This window comes from Carettochelys insculpta, chromosome 8, assembly GCF_033958435.1.
Source record: "Carettochelys insculpta isolate YL-2023 chromosome 8, ASM3395843v1, whole genome shotgun sequence".
Classification (NCBI taxonomy): domain Eukaryota; kingdom Metazoa; phylum Chordata; order Testudines; family Carettochelyidae; genus Carettochelys; species Carettochelys insculpta.
The window spans coordinates 10,446,309-10,462,013 of NC_134144.1; the positions used below are offsets into that span (position 1 = coordinate 10,446,309).

General features: G+C 45.1%; 1 protein-coding gene across 5 annotated transcripts in view; it reads right to left on the reverse strand.

Moving 5' to 3' along the window:
• The window catches only part of ADAM23 (ADAM metallopeptidase domain 23), a 178,241-nt gene extending 169,680 nt beyond the window's left edge, over window positions 1-8,561 (reverse strand). For all 5 annotated transcript variants that reach the window (XM_075001866.1, XM_075001868.1, XM_075001867.1 and 2 more), the window contains exons 1-2: window positions 8,178-8,561; window positions 6,858-7,084 (exon numbers count right to left, since the gene is read on the reverse strand). In XM_075001866.1, coding sequence (XP_074857967.1) covers window positions 6,858-7,084; window positions 8,178-8,343 — 393 coding nt within the window. In that variant the 5' untranslated portion in view covers window positions 8,344-8,561. The remainder of the gene's footprint in view (window positions 1-6,857; window positions 7,085-8,177) is intronic.
• Window positions 8,562-15,705: the final 7,144 nt, after the last annotated feature.

Consider the following 15,705-nt stretch of genomic DNA (forward strand, 5'->3'; position numbering starts at 1 on the left):
AGCATTACACATGAATAAACTTCATGCCTACCCCGTAAGGAAGGAATGGCATTCAGTTTATAAAGAAACTGAAGTACGTAGTGTTCCAATGTGAGTCAGCAGCAAGGAGAGCGGGGAATAAAAGCCAAAGTAATCTCCTATTCTAAAACACTCCTTCCTGGAGTTTCTTACGTTTCTTAAAACATAAAATAGGAATATTAAAATATCTATAAAATAATACTCCTTGCATGCATCTTTCTGGAATAATACCAAAAGGTGAACATGAATCTAAATACTTGATAATGCTGTATAGACATGCTATTATCCCAACTGAAAATCTCTTGTATTATATATTTGGTTAATTTTTGGAAATAAAATAGGTTGCTAGCCTGATAAGTTTCTCAGCCATGGAGTCAAAGAAGCACTCAGACACCAAAATGTTTTAAAATATTCTACTTGTTGCTTGAGGAAAAATGCATTAGACACTCAGAACTGCAATGACTGTACCTTAGACATTTCAAGATTTCATCTAACCAAAAATATGGTGATAGTGGATTTCTGTCTAGCATCAGAGAAAAAACTGGAAAATCAGAAGATAAAAATGACTGGGAGTCCTTACTAATAATTTGGACTAGTTAGACTTAATTATGGTGGCCTTTTAATGAATAGATAAGCAGTAAGATCACTGGGAAGTACAAAGGTTAAATAGCATAAGATACTTACCTATGCATGTGCAGTAGATGGTAAACAGCTTTAAAGTATACAAAATAGTTCATTTATCTGAGAACACAGTCAGATCTCCTAAAGGCTATGTTTAAAAAAAGTGTTTTGTATTTTCAATTTTTAAAAATATTTTAAAGGGTCAAAGAATGCCTGTAAGTTACCAGGTTTTCAGCAGTGAAGACTAAAGCCACTAGCCACAGAGGACATACAGCAGACACAGGCTGTGTCTAGACTAGCCCCTAACTTCGAAGGGGGCCTGGTAATTAGGGTGTTGGGAGGTTACTAATGAAGTGCTGCAGTGCATATGCAGCACTTCATTAGGCAAAATCTCCCCTGCAGCAACTTTGCAGTGTGAAACTTTACTTTGAAGTACCCGTGGCTGACCCATGGCAACACGCAAGCTGGCACTTCAAAGTTTCACACTTCACAGTTGCCGCGGGGGAGATTTAGCCTAATGAAGTGCTGCACGTGCACCGCGGCACTTCATTAGTAATCTCCCAACACCCTAAATACCATGCCCCCTTCGAAGTTGGGAGCTAGTCTAGACACAGCCACAGAGTGCCAGACTCTCCTCACTGCTCTGTGGCTGTGCCTCAGTCACGATTTGACATATCGAATTGTTTCTCGTGTTTGTCTGTTGAATTACAGTAAACCCTTGATTTAATGGATTAATAGAGTGGAAGGGTGCCCGTGAATGCTGAAAGCCCATTAAATCCAAGGGTTTACTGCAGTCATCCTAACACCCCCACCCACAGCCAGGCTCCTCCAGCCCTTCTCCCTGCTAAATAAATGCCAGCGACTCACCGGAGCTGCCACTGCTGCAGCTAGAGGAGCTGTCGGAGCAGCTAGGGATACCGCCACTGGAACCGCCACATGCTCCTCCCACCAGGGGTGAAGAGTGTACAAAAGTGCCGCCTGCCCGCATACATGCTCCACCCCGGTGGGAGGAGTACATGGTAGCTCCAGATGCATCGGCAGCCTCAGCCAGAGCAGAAATGTTTTAATAAAATGCTTTGAATTTCATTATACAGTTTTCTTTTTTTAAAACATTCCTCTGCAGCATTCATAATCCAAGCACAACAAAATACAAGGACCAGAAAATGAAAACTGAGGAGACAAGAAAAGTCAAAGCAACAAAGAGTTTTTAAATAATCAGTACTGTCACAAGTGTTACCAGTAAGGACTTTAAAAACATATCGAACTAAATTCTTCTCTCAGTTACACTGCAGGTTGCACCTCTGAAAATCAGCATACTCTAGTCCAGCAACATTGGTCTTCCAGCAATACCATGGATGTTTCCTGAGCAGAAGCCTGGGAGCCTAAGGGCAGGAAGGCCAGCCACAAGGTGGGCACCCCACCTATGAGTAGTGCAGAGCTGGGGACAGAGCCAGAGTCCTGCAGCAATGAAGGGCCAGGCCAGCAGCCCATGGCAGCCTGGGGATGGGGCCAGAGGTGGAGCTGTGGTAGTCCCCTGGCTGCACAAGGTGGGGTCCAGAGCCTTGCACAAGCCCATGGCAGTCCAGGATGGGGCCTGGGCTACAGCCTGCAGCAGCCCCCTGGTTGTGCAGGGCAAGAGCCCCACAGCAGATGGGGATAGAACACCAGGACAGTGTTGGGCTGGGGCCAAAGCACCCTGGCAGTGCAGATCAAGAGCTGGAGCCCCAGGCAGGAAGCCTGAGCCCATACTGCCCAGGATACCAGCAGCAGATGAGCAAGGAGCCAGTGGAAGCAGGTCGCAGAAGCCAAAGCAAGGTGCCTTCAGCTGGCACTTGGGGCCTGGTCTGGCAAATTGTCTCACCTCAGGACCAGTCAGGTCCCAGCTATGTTGGACCAGAGAGGTGCAACCTGTAGTTAATCCTAATTATTGCAACTGGGTTACACAAGTGTAACAAAGAAAATATGATCTATTATTTTTATTTTCCCATTATCTCTAATTCATATATATCTTCCAAAATAATCAGCTTGTAAACAATTTACCATGAAGAGGAGGTAGTAAAGAAAAATGCTATAGTAAACCTCTTTCTGAACTCTCTCCTCCGACATACACCTCTCTCATTATACACAGTCATACATCCATAAGCTTTGCATAGTGATTCAGCAGTTAGGAGGCATTCAAAGGCCCAAACACTCAGGCAACTCTATGTGGCGCTCCCATTCCTATTAACTTGAATGGCAGCTTCACTAAAAGGGTTTATGGGATTAGGCCCCTCATTTCTAGGTATTTCACTGCCAATTAATATAAAAGATGACACAAAACAATGCTCACAAAACAAGATTTGGGGTCATGCTTCTCATTAAACCACATAAAAATATCAACCATTTTCCCCCTTAACTAGCACATTTTAAAAAGGCTGTCCTGTTTGCCCCCTCACTAGTTACACCTAAATTATCAATCCTAAAAATAGGCCTCTGACTTCAAGTGCAAAACAAATTAATGATTTTCAAAATCAATGTGATCATCTCAATACAGTATTTCATAAAATAACTCCCCACTGGAAGGACTTCCAAAGAAAACAGAATGCAGTGGGAAAGCCAAAGGTGCATGTAACTAGCTTCGAGAACAACAAGAAGTCTTGTGGCACCTTATAGACTAACAGATATTTTGGAGCATAAGCTTTCGTGGGCAAAGACCCACTTCATCAGATGATACTTGTAACTAGCTTGTTTGTCATTATATTTGGGAACAGATTAAAGAAAATCCCACTCATTTTATGTGGCAAGGGTAATGTCTTGACAAACTGACTGGGAGATATTTGTGTCTGTGTCCTGTCTGTCTCTTTGATATAAATACACCAGAGAAGCAAACAAAATGTTGAGGGAGGAACTGTTTGTGAAGCAAATGAAGAGGACAGATATGGCACAAGGACCAAAATATAAGACAGGCTGGAACCTTCTTCAGTACCTTGGAAGTACAGCTAAACAATGTAAGCAATGCAATGCCTAAGGGAGAATCCAGTGGAAGCACAGTCAATCCCTTTTGCTGTGTAAAAGAGATCAATGCTCTGGAAGTTTGACTCCAGAAGGGCAAAAACCCAGAGGGAAAAGTGCCAACAAGACATGCTTTGCTTGACCTTCCAAGCTTACAGAAACCCCTCTTTAAGAATACTGCATAGTGGAGTTAGTCAGGTTAAGGGGGCACAGATAAGAGGAAATGAGAGCCACTCTACACAGTACTCAGCCCTGAGCATACCAAGTGAAATAAGTAATATAAAAAGCAGTAACTCCTGTAGTTCTGCTCCATCTATGGTTTCTACACAAATCTGAGATGGACACTAGAACACAGGGAGGCAGGGAATGGCATAACTCTTTAAAAAATACATGGAGAAATAATACAAGGAGAGACTAACAAAATAAACAAGCAGTCACGTAGCACTTTAAAGACTAACAAAATAATTTATTAGGTGATGAGATTTCATAGGGCAGACCCACTTTTTTAAAATGCTACGTGACTGCTTGTTTGTTTTGTTACAATACAGACTAACACAGCTACCTCTGTTACTATTCAACAAGAAGAGACTGGTAGAGTAGCTAGCTCTGTGGTTCCCCCAACCACAAATCTCAGATTACCTACTTTAGTCACAGACCTACATTCCAAGACCTTCCTGGAGGTCAGCAGACACTTTATTCCACAGACTCCACCACCTTTGAATTTCCTCCATAACTTTTCCCTTCTGCAGGAAGTCATAAGAGAGAAAAGAGCAAAACCACCCATATCTCTGAATTTGGAAGAGCTTAAGGAGAGAAAATAGAATAAATAAATTTCTAGTGAACAACTACATGAAGGAAATATATTTTCATAGCAGTCTAGAAAAGAAGCACATGAAGTCATAGACAACAATACAAAGAATTTTAGTAATTTTGTTTATACAATAATTGGATTTAAAAAGAGGAGTTGGACAAATGCTTAAATATAGATACCTCTGGAAATTGTACAGACTCCAGCATCGATGAAACACAGAGATGAAACAAGCATACATAAAACGTGTATTCTTCTGTGTGCTACTGCAACCCCTCCTTTTTAAAAACATACCATCCTACTCCCAATCATTTACCATTCTGTAAAATACTTCAAATTTCCTGTCCCCATACCTCAACCTTCCCAGACCCACTCCCCACAAACACATCACAACCTCTGAGTCCATATTTTGGAGAATAATATTTCAGTCCTGTAAGATACTGCCATGTCATTTCTGCAAGTAACAAGATAGGAAAATTAAGTGAACTAAAACAGGAATGCAACAATAGACTGTAGCATCCTAAAAGAGTTCTCAAACCTCAGTGCCCCAAGGACCTTCATATTGTTTAAAAATGTTTGGGAACCACTACCCCACCCCTTCATCAAGGCCACATTACCACTCACTCCACCCCTATACCTCAGTGTTGCTCACTCTCCTGCACCCTCACTCATTTTCACAGGGCTAGGGCAGGGGATTGGTGTGCAGAAGAGCATGAGGGCTCCAGACAGGGGTGCAGGGCATGGTAGGAACTCTGAGCTAGGGAAGGGGGGTTGGAGTGCAAAGTGGGTGAGGACTCCACCTGGAGATATGGGTCTTGGGGTGGAGCCAAGGATAATGGGTGTGAGGTACAGGGTAGCTCTAGTCTGGGGAAGTGTGTGTGGAGGTGCAAGCTTTGGGAGTAATTTGAGTGCAGGAGGGGACTCTGGATTTGGCACAGAGTTAAGGGGCAGAATGGGATTTGGGGTCCCAAGAGCACTTCATGTGGCTCTCAGGAAGTGGTCACAAGGTCTCTTCAGCCCCTAGGTGCGTGGTTCCCAGCCATTAGCAGCTGCAGAGGTGGCACTAGGATGAGGGCAGGGCACAGAACCTTCCTGGTGCCACATGGAACCAGACAGACAGACACAGAGCTCAACCAGTGCCTCCTGCATGCCACTAAACAACTGTTTTCTGACATGCAGGAGGCGCTGGGAGGGAGGGTAAGAAATTGATCAGTGGTGCCCACAGACCATAGTTTGAAAAATGCTGCTCTATAATATTGCTAGGAATTGTTATTACCCACCAAAATCTGCCAGGATCTTGTATTTATGTGCTGAATTACCTAGTAAGCACCTCCCTCATCATTAAACCATAATTAGAGATTTACAATAATTTTAAATGGGGAGGCCCAAATTAAATTGTTTACAGCTATAATTATCATCAGCTATAAAATGTTACACAACACATGTCTAAATATTAATAAATTCCTGATTATTTATTTAAAGAACAAACAAATCTTTTAGTCCTAGTAGAAACTGAAATATAATTCAATACAAACAACAGAACAGCTGTCTCACAGCAGTATTCTATAAATGGATCCACCTTTTCATAAGAACAGAGAAGCTGATCTCTTCTTGCACAAATCCTCTATGCCTTCTAAAATGTTTTCTTAATACATTATCCACCGCCAGAAGTAAAATTCCTTCTCCCTTTTTCAATGTTAAAACATTTCTCAAGTAATATAATATGGCTTAAGAAATATTTTTCAGGTATATTTATGTCTAGAACTGAACATTACACAAAACCAATACCATATTCCTAAATCAAAGATCAATTCAGGTACATTTCTACTGACCATCCATCTCATGTTGACAAATTTGTATCTGCACAAAGTAAATATTAAAGTAACTTTTTCAGTTTTAAAATATAAAATAATTCAGATTCTGACTAGCCATTTTTAAAACTGGCACCTTTTATAATTATTGTTACTGTGGCTGCATTAGCAGGAAACCAGAATTTAGTTCATTTTGCAACTCTTTGAGCTAAATGGCCTGATGTTTAAACATCAATTAAGTAGAGTTTAAAGAGTGTTTCACTCCTTAAGGTATCACAATTCAGATTAAGTCGAACCATGCTGATCAATGTTGAGAATGTAGGGCAAAAAATACTGAAATCTGATCCAGTTCTGCAAGTTCCTTGAAATACCTGGATAACTTACTTAGATCCAGAATTTCAGTTTAGGCTTATCTTTAAATTTGCACAATTATTAAGAAAAAAAGTGGAAGTGTATTCTAGATCAAGTGTGGGGTCTTTTTTTCCCCTTCTTTTACTTCTAACAGTGGTGGAATGACCTCTTGGTGTCCTGCTAAATAAATTATATAAACTAATACAATTCCACATCAGATATTAAGCTATTGTACATTAAGTCTCTTTTGTCCCTACCTTGTTGTGTTTCTGCTGGTGTCTTGTCTTAGTGTCCAGGATATGGTAAGGGCTTTCAATGTCTCTGTTAACATAATAGACGAGTCTTGAAGGCAGTGTGATTTCCTTATGGATTTCATTGCTGGGGTTGTTATTCTTACTGCTACTGCTGTTACTCTGTAGAAACGTATTCTCTTCACCTGCTTGTGCTCCAGCTATTCCTCCTGCTGTTTCATTCCAATGCAGACCTGAGGAAGAAAAACATGCCAGCCATAAACTAAAGTGCTGAATGTGTCTCTTTCCATAAAATAAAGCTAGACGTTTGTTTCGCTATATTCTAGTGTATTTACTTAAACAGAAATAACCTACTTATTAACTCAGTGTTTCATTTATTTTTACACTTTAAATGGTTTTTTGCTATTGTATATTTTAATGTATGTATGTACATTTTCACATGCGAACTCAGCTATTAAGTATTTTAATGCCTTCCATCTTCGGCAGGGAGAGTTGTTTTAATGGACAATTCTCTCTGCTGGCTGCATGCATTCACACTGTGTTGTAGTAAACCGTACATACATTTGTAAAACTGCTGAGAACTCTCCCCACGTTCCTAAAATAACTTATTCCCTAATCCATGTGCACAGAATATTAATCTATTCCCTTTTACGTAACGGCCAGCTTCTTCTATTCCTGTAACTTTGAAAATGCCAAGAGCATTTCTCCCAGCAGGCATTCCAGGGTTTTCCTGCACAACCCCACCTTCCCTTTTTGTTCAATTTCAAGGTATCTGGTATCAACCAACCAATCAATCTGGCAAGCAACAGAGGAGCAGTAATAATAAAGCAACTTGAAAACTGCATCCAGCATTGTGCATTGCATTTAAATGCAGGTTAAAAGAAACCAAAGCTTCAAAAACATTGTGCATTTTCAGATACGTCCTCCCTATAAACACCTTCCCAAACACTTCTTGTCGGTGCTTCACCAATGCATTTGATATAACCCCCCCCCCCCCCGCCAAAAAATGTTATACGGGATTTAAAGAGCGTGGGGGGTGTTAACCCATCGCTGCTTGGTGTTTTTAAAAAGCACAAATATGGACACACACCACAGCAAAAGGGGAACACGGAGCGTGGAGACCGTTAGGACTATTACCATGCAATGCAGAGAGCACAGACTGGCACGGAAGATGGTTGGGGGTGGAAATGGATGGCTACGTGTCTCACACTCCCACACACACCTCTCGCGCGCTCGCTCTCTCTCTCTCTCTCACACACACACACGCGTGTGCCCCCTGTGCCGGGGGCGGCGCGCTGCCCGCAGCAAGGACAGCGTCCTACCCACCGGTGGCTGCAGCAGCCCCCCAGGTGGGGCCGGAGAGGAGCAGCAGCAGCAGCCGCAGCACCAGTTGAGGGCAGCTCGGCGGCCGACGCCTCGGGCAGGCGACGTATTCGGGGAGGCTGCGGCCGGAGAGGAGCTGCCGCAAGGCGCTGCTGCCAGGAGGCTGCATGGCTCATAGCTCCCGGGGCACCGCTCTGACGGGAACTGGGGGCGGCCGCCGCTGAGGAGACGGGCAGGGGGACGCCCCTCTGCGGCAGGAGTCACAGCCTCACCGCCGCCCTCATCCCGCCCCGGGGGCCCGCTGCCGCTGTCCGCAAGGCGCGCGGCTGCCGCTCGCCGTCGTCGTCTCCACCGCGGCTCCCTCCTCGCCACCGGCTGTTGACTGAGCTCGCGCGGCTCCGGTCCCCGCTAGCCACCCACCCATCGCCGGCGCGCACGCGCCGCCCGCCCCTCCCAGCCGTTCGCCCTGCGGTGCAGCGGCGCGACCCCGCCCCTCCGCACAAGCCTGCAACTGTCGCTGAGCCGGCTCGCGCCTCCGCCGCCGCCGCGCGCGCGCGGGGCCGCTGTCCCTTGTGCTGGCCGACAAGGCGGGCGGGGCGCATGCTGTCTATGTGCAGCCGCAAGCCCGGCGGCTGCAAAGAGCTCAGAGCCAGGAGGTGCCGGGGTCCGATCCCTGCGCACGGTCCTGCCCTGCCCCCCCCTCTTAAATCCTCCCAGAGCCTGCTGCATGGGCGGGCAGAGCGGCAGCCACCCGGCCTAGGAACGGGCAACCCGGCCTCGGCACCGCGGAGCTCCGTCCGCCATCCTCTTCCCAGTGGTGCACAGGAAGCATGTGGGGGTTGCTTTGCCGATGGCTGGTTGCTGGAGTAAGGCTCCTATTGGAATCCAGTGCCCGCTGATCGGATGCAATGCAGCGGGCCTCTCATCCTGAACGGTCCTTCCATCCCCTTCGGAATTATTTGGGGAGAAGCTGTATGGCCTGTGCTTCACAGAGGTCAGGATGGAGGATCGTAATGGCCACCTCTGGCCTTGGAATCTACAGTCCAAGCTAACTGCATGGTTCAGAATTTGAGGTTTGCATAACTTGGGCTCTTTCCTCTTTGCCAGGAAACCCAATTTCCTAAAAAAATCTTGGCAGACTGAACACACCCTTTGGAGAAACACTGGAATATGGTGGTTTCCAGAATAAAACATGACATTCTTGTCAGTGATCAACAGTGCTGACAGGAGTGCCGGTTTCACTGAGCCGCTCTAGGATTGCTGGGGGTCTGCAGTTTCGGGTTACAGCCTCCAGGAGGCTTACCCTGGGACCAGAGACCCTAGGTTTAAGACCCTGGGCTCGCTAAGTCCTGATGCAGAGCTAAGGCTGTTGACTAGAAATAGCAAAACATATGGTAGAATCTTAGAAGTGTAGGGTTGGAAGAGACCTCAGGAGGCCATCTAGTCCTACCTCCTGCTCAAACCAGGACCAAGCCCAACTAAATTATTCCAGCCAGCGATTTGTCATGCCTGGCTTTAGCAACCTCTAAGGATGGCAAGTCCACCACTTCCCTAGGAAATCCCTGGCAGTGCTTCACCACCCTCCTACTGAAATAGTTTCTCCTATTATCCAACCTGGACTTCCGCCTTTGCAACTTGAGACCATGGCTTGAAAGATATGATCAAGTTCCCCCTCATTCTTCACTTCTGAAGACTAAGTAAGCCCAGTTCTCTCAACCTCTCCTTATATGTCCTGTGCCCCAGCTCCCTAATCATTTTCACTGGGCGGTCTCTAATTTTCCCACATACTTCCTGTAATGGGGTGCCCATATCAACTCTGTGAATTGGTATCATGGTCCAGTTCTAATCCTCCACAGTCACAAAAAGAAATCACAGGAAAAAGTGCCAATCAAATAGGTTCCTGCAACCATGTACCCAGCTCATGGACCTCTGGGTCATTGTAAAAGGTACATGCAGAACAGCTTGAAAGTTCAGAGACTAAGAAAGATACTTCCATGGGCGTAGTGTCTGAGCAAGGACTTCAGTGCTTTGTCTAATGTACTTTTAAATGGGTGGATAGTATAACGAATAATCAACATTTTTTGTCCAAGGACCTGAAACCACTTTCCAAAAGTAAGCATTATCTCCATTTTCCAGAAGTGGAAACCGATCCATGGAATGGTTTGTGTAAGATTTCATGAGTAGTCAATGGTAGTGTTGTACTAGATTGTTTAATACTTCCCTTAAAAATAGTCAGACAGTGGACAGTGGATGAATGGGGCAGTAATATATTAATCTTTTCTTTAAATTACATGCTGATGACAAAGTCAGACATGCAGCAACTGGTTTGGAATGCAAAACATTTAGTGTTCTGGAATGTAGATAAAGGTCCCAGCACTGCAGTCCTTACTCATGAATGTCTATGTGTATTATGTCTGAGAACAGACTGCAGGAGCAGCCCAAAGTATAGCAAACAGCCTCTATGTATATGTGGCCAATTATTAATTAATCTAAAGCATTGAAGTTGGAATACAATTTGATCGATATTCAGGTGTTCAACATTCAGATATCATACAGCACGCTGAAATTAATGGACATAACATGACCCTCAGGCAGGGAGATAACATCTTAGGAGGAAAGCCTAACATGATATATTTAATTTTTAAAAAATAAAACCATGCTTTAATAATTTTTATAAATCCCTTTATAATTTCCTTTATATATTCCTTTATACAACTTTTACCTGATTGGGCAGAAATAGGTGGAGGTTGGTTGGTTACTTTTGAAAAGACAGATCATCCTCCCAAAGTTGAGATCTACAGAGGCTCATACTGACTAATGAGAAACTGTAGTTACATTAGGAGAAAATGAAGGTTATCAGGACTGATAAATTGAGAAGATAAATTAAAATTCAGTTGACTTCAGCACACTAAAATAATTTAAGCTAATCATCAATTCATTATGGGGCAGGTTCAAAAATTTAAGGGAGACAGTGATATTCGGTGGATAATTCATTGGTCTGAGATCAGGGGATCTAGGCTTTATTCCTGGTTCTGCCACTGACCTGCTATGTGACTTTGAGTAAATAGCTTTAACGTCTCTGCCTTATTTTCCCCCTCTGTATAAAGGGACTAATTACACTTGTCTTCTTGCATAAAGCACTTTGAGAACAATTTGTGAAAAAATATATATAACTTATTGGTATGTTTATAATTCTTACAAGTTCTTTTTCTAAATGTGCGAGTAAGTTTTCAGTTTTTGAAGAAATGTTCTTTTTGATTTTGTTTAGTAGCAGTCTTTAGAAGCTGTAGCAAAGAGCAGACAGTTTGCTCTATGCTTTATGCTGCATATTTGAAAATAATTACTCAGGCAGAGTGGTATCAGGAGAAATGGCTTGTGTGTGGGCTGAAATTTTTGGAAGAGAGGGTTCTCTGTAGAATATTCATGAGTGATGCTGTTTCCTCTGAGCATCAGCACATACATACGTACTAGCCCTATTTCAAGGTATGGCATAAGGTGGACTAATGTAGTTCCAGGATACTGTCACCCGTCTAAACGGTAACTTATGTTTATCATGAAAAATAACACAGAAAACAGAGTTAATTATTTATGGTAATTCATCCAGTCTATATAAACCAACCTTTCACACAAATCTGCTTCATCCCTCAAAGCAGTATAGTTCCTTGGAAAAAGGGGTCTACAGAATTCATCACACACACAACAATCAAAATGACTACTGTTTCCTCTTTGGCCCAAGAAGTTGGCCAAAACTTGTGGCCTTATTTCTTTTTAAGAGGAGACATTGATAGTACCAGTCAGGAATACTTTCTGGTGCAATCCCATTTATTTATAAAGAATGTTGTAGACACTCTCCCATCAGAACAGATCCCGGAACCTCATCAGATAGGGTTGCATGGCCGGCAGTACTTTCTGGGAGTCCTGGCCAGGCATGCTGTCAAGGGACTTCCCTTACCCATGTTCTCTGCCTATGCTGAGGCTTGCCTACCTCCACGGGGGACAGCGTAGCTACTGCAGGGCCCATGCTTTCTGTGACAGAGTTTGCACCATCCAGATAGCCATGGTGCCAGAGCAGCCCCCGGGCTTGCACTGGACCCACTCACAGCTGCTTGAGCTGCTGCTCACCCTGACCATGGAGGTGGGGGAACTGCAATGAGGTTGGGTTCAGCAGAGGAAAAATGGGGGGCCTGAGAAGCAGTGGGGGTGGGTGGGCATGGCGGGGTCCTGAGATGGTACAGCTGTAAGGAGACAAGATGGTAAGTAATTCCTGCAACACAGCCCCTAAGGCCCTATCCACCCACTGAGAGCAGCAACCATCACCCCCAGGCCAAAAGCCAAGAATGTCTGGAAGTACAGGAATGTGTGCCCTGCACACCGGGCCCTGCTGCACAGGGACCCCGCGGTGCCTCAGGGACTAGGTTGACTGTTGCATCCCCCTGCTTGACTTGCTAGTGGCCAAGTAGGAGGGGTGTCCAGCCACAGAGGGGTCCCTGCATGGGTGGTGGGTGAGACGGGTGCAGCCTGACCATCCCTGGGACTTCCCCCACACATGCAGCTCCCAGCACTGTCCACAGGGGTGGGTGCTGCCTGTTGCCTGCAGGCGTGCCAACGGCAATGTGTCTGGGGTTGGGCTGTCGCACATGTGGCTGGCCTGCTTCCAGCTGTTGCAAGGGCAGGCAGCCCCCCACCCCTCACACAGGGTCCCAGGGCTCTTGCAGCCTGATGTGGGGCTGGCACCCAGGGGCTGCCTGCTGGGTCTGGGTGGAACGTGCTGCCTTGCACATGGTTCCACATGCTGGGACCACGGTGTGAGGTTCCACCCAAGCCAGCCTGGCAAGACTCGCTACATGCCCTGTCTGCACTTGTCCCCCCTGCCCTGGGGTGTGTGATATGTGGAGTACATACAAAAGGGCCCCTTCAACAGGCCTAAGGACAACCTGGATGTCACCTGGCTGGAGGGGCCTGAGTCCAAGGCAATGGTGCGCATGCCCTCACTCAAGCTGGCTCTGGCTCTGGCTCTGGCTCTGGCTCTGGCTCTGGCTCTGGCTCTGGCTCCAGCAGGGTCCTGGACTGCTCTGAGTCTGGCTCTGGCGGTGGTGGAGGAGCCTCCTTGGCTGTGTTCCTGGCAATGGTCGGGAGGGGACCTGTTCTTACCCCACCAGGAGCTGGTGGCACTCCTCGAAGTTGGAGCAGATGGCCAGTCCTGCCCCTGACCTCCAGCGTGTGTCCTGGGCCCAGATGTACCCTTGCTGGTGCTCGTTCACCATCGCCCAGATTATCTCCATTGTCCAGGCGAAGTGGCCCCAGTCTGCCAGCGCACGGCCAGCAGGGCGTAAGTAGGAGCATTCCTCCTCTTGGCTGAGGGGTCCAGGAGATTGGCTCCTCAGCCCCTGAGGCTCAGGAGATCCTACAGCTTCGTCCCGCTCCAGAACAGGGCACAGGATTTCACGCCTCAGGGGGCTCCTATGAGCCCTTCCACAGCTCCCTGGAGGGCTATGGGAGGGGTCACAGGGTGGCTGGCTTGACGCCATGTCGCTTGCCTCCGGCAACAGAAATGGCCATGGAGAGTGGGCAGAAGCAGCATGCTGCTGTGTTGCTGCCACACTTCTCACTTCCTGCCATGGGGTATCCAGGGTTCCCTGCAGCTTTAAGAATGGCCTGAGACAATAAGCATCGAGCTGTGATTGCAGTGGACAGGGCGTCCCCCTTGGCCAGGAGGCTGGTGCCGTGGAGGACTGTTCGGTTGACAAAAGGCCCTGCTCTTTTCCCCTCCCGCCCCCTCCCCCCAGAGCATCCACGCTTGTTTTCTGTCGACAGAATCTGTCAACAGAAGCATTCCGCGTCACGGGGGAGAGGCAGAAGTCTGTCAATGAAAGTGCTGACAGAACATATTTGTAGGGTGGACATTCCATGAGTTTTTTCAACAAAACTCACTTGTGAAGCGTGTCCCTGATTCTCAGGGTCACATTCAAAAAAATTGCCTCACTCCCTCACTCTTTGCTGGGGTTTTTGGCTATCTGTCTCTTCTACATACAGACAACGTAGGTGAGTTAATGCTTTTTACTTGGCCAACTTCTGTTGGTGAGTGAGACAAGCTTTCGAGTTTATACAGAGCTCTTCTTCAGGTCTGGGAAACTTAATCAATGTTACAGCTAAATAAAAACATCTCTCACACACACTTGTTGCCAAAAACAATGCACTAACCTCTGCATGTATAATGACAGAATCCCTCAGACCACATAGTTTAGCTTCTGATTGTTGGCTTCTATTATTTCCAGACACAAGTATGAAAAGGGAACGTAATTGCTGTTTCCATTTAATCTGAAAAAGGGTGTTTAGGACAACTGTCAGCTTTGTCCAGGTCTGATATCCTCTACAAAGCAAAGACCTGCTTGATATCAGCTATTAACACCCTGCATTTCAGCTCTGCCCACCATGGAGTTTGAAATGATGAAATCTTACATGGTTTATTTCTCAGACAGAAATAAATCATTTAAGACACCCACATTTATACATGTTTACATAGCATCCTTCTGTGATGACTTCTCACAAATCCAATGCAAATCTATTTTACTTCCTCATCCTCTGTAAAAATGTGCTGAGATCTATAGATGAAAAGTGCTGTATGCAAGATAGGTACATTGTTATTATTACCAGAACATTTTAGTCATATAGTCCTTTTTAGAACAGTCATAGCAAATCTCAGATGATATTCTCCCACTCAAGCTGCTCTAGAATAATAAAAAGTAAAGTGAATTACCAAAAAAAAAAAAAAAAAAAGATGAAAGGATAGAAGTTCTGTAGAAGTAATTGATAGCAGGCCTACCATGTACTGCAGGAAGAAAATCTTTCTTTCATTTGTTTTAAACATGCTACCCACTAATTTAATTTGGTGACTACTAGTTCTTATGTTATGGGAGCAAATAAATATTTTTCTTTATTCACTTTTTCCATACCTGTCATGATTTTATAGACCTTATGGTATTCCCTCTCCCCCCTCCGGTCTCCTCTATTCTAAGCTGAAAAATCAATCTTTTTAATCTTTCTTCTCTAATTGTTTTTATTGCCCTTTTCCGAACCTTCTCCAATGCCATTATCTTTTCTGAGATGAGGCAACCACATCTGTACATAGTATTCAAGATCTGCGCGTACCACAGATTTATATAGCGACAATAAGATATTCTGTCTTAGTCTTCATCCTCTTTTTAATGATTCCTAACATTGTGTTGCTGCACATTAGGGGGTGTTTTCAGAGCACTATCCAAATGACTCCAAGTTCTCCCTCTAGTAGTTAGTCCCCATCATTTTATATATATAGTTGGGATTATTTTTTCCAATATGCATTACTTTACGTTTATCAACATTAAACTTCATTTGCCATTTTGTTGCCCAGTTGCTCAGTTTTGTTAGATCTTTTTTGAAGCTCTTCACAGTCTGCTTTGTTTTAACTATCTTGAGATCTTTGCCAAATCAGTTTACCCCCTTCTCCAGATCACTGAGGGACACCACTAGTTACCATTAGCCACTCTGAAAA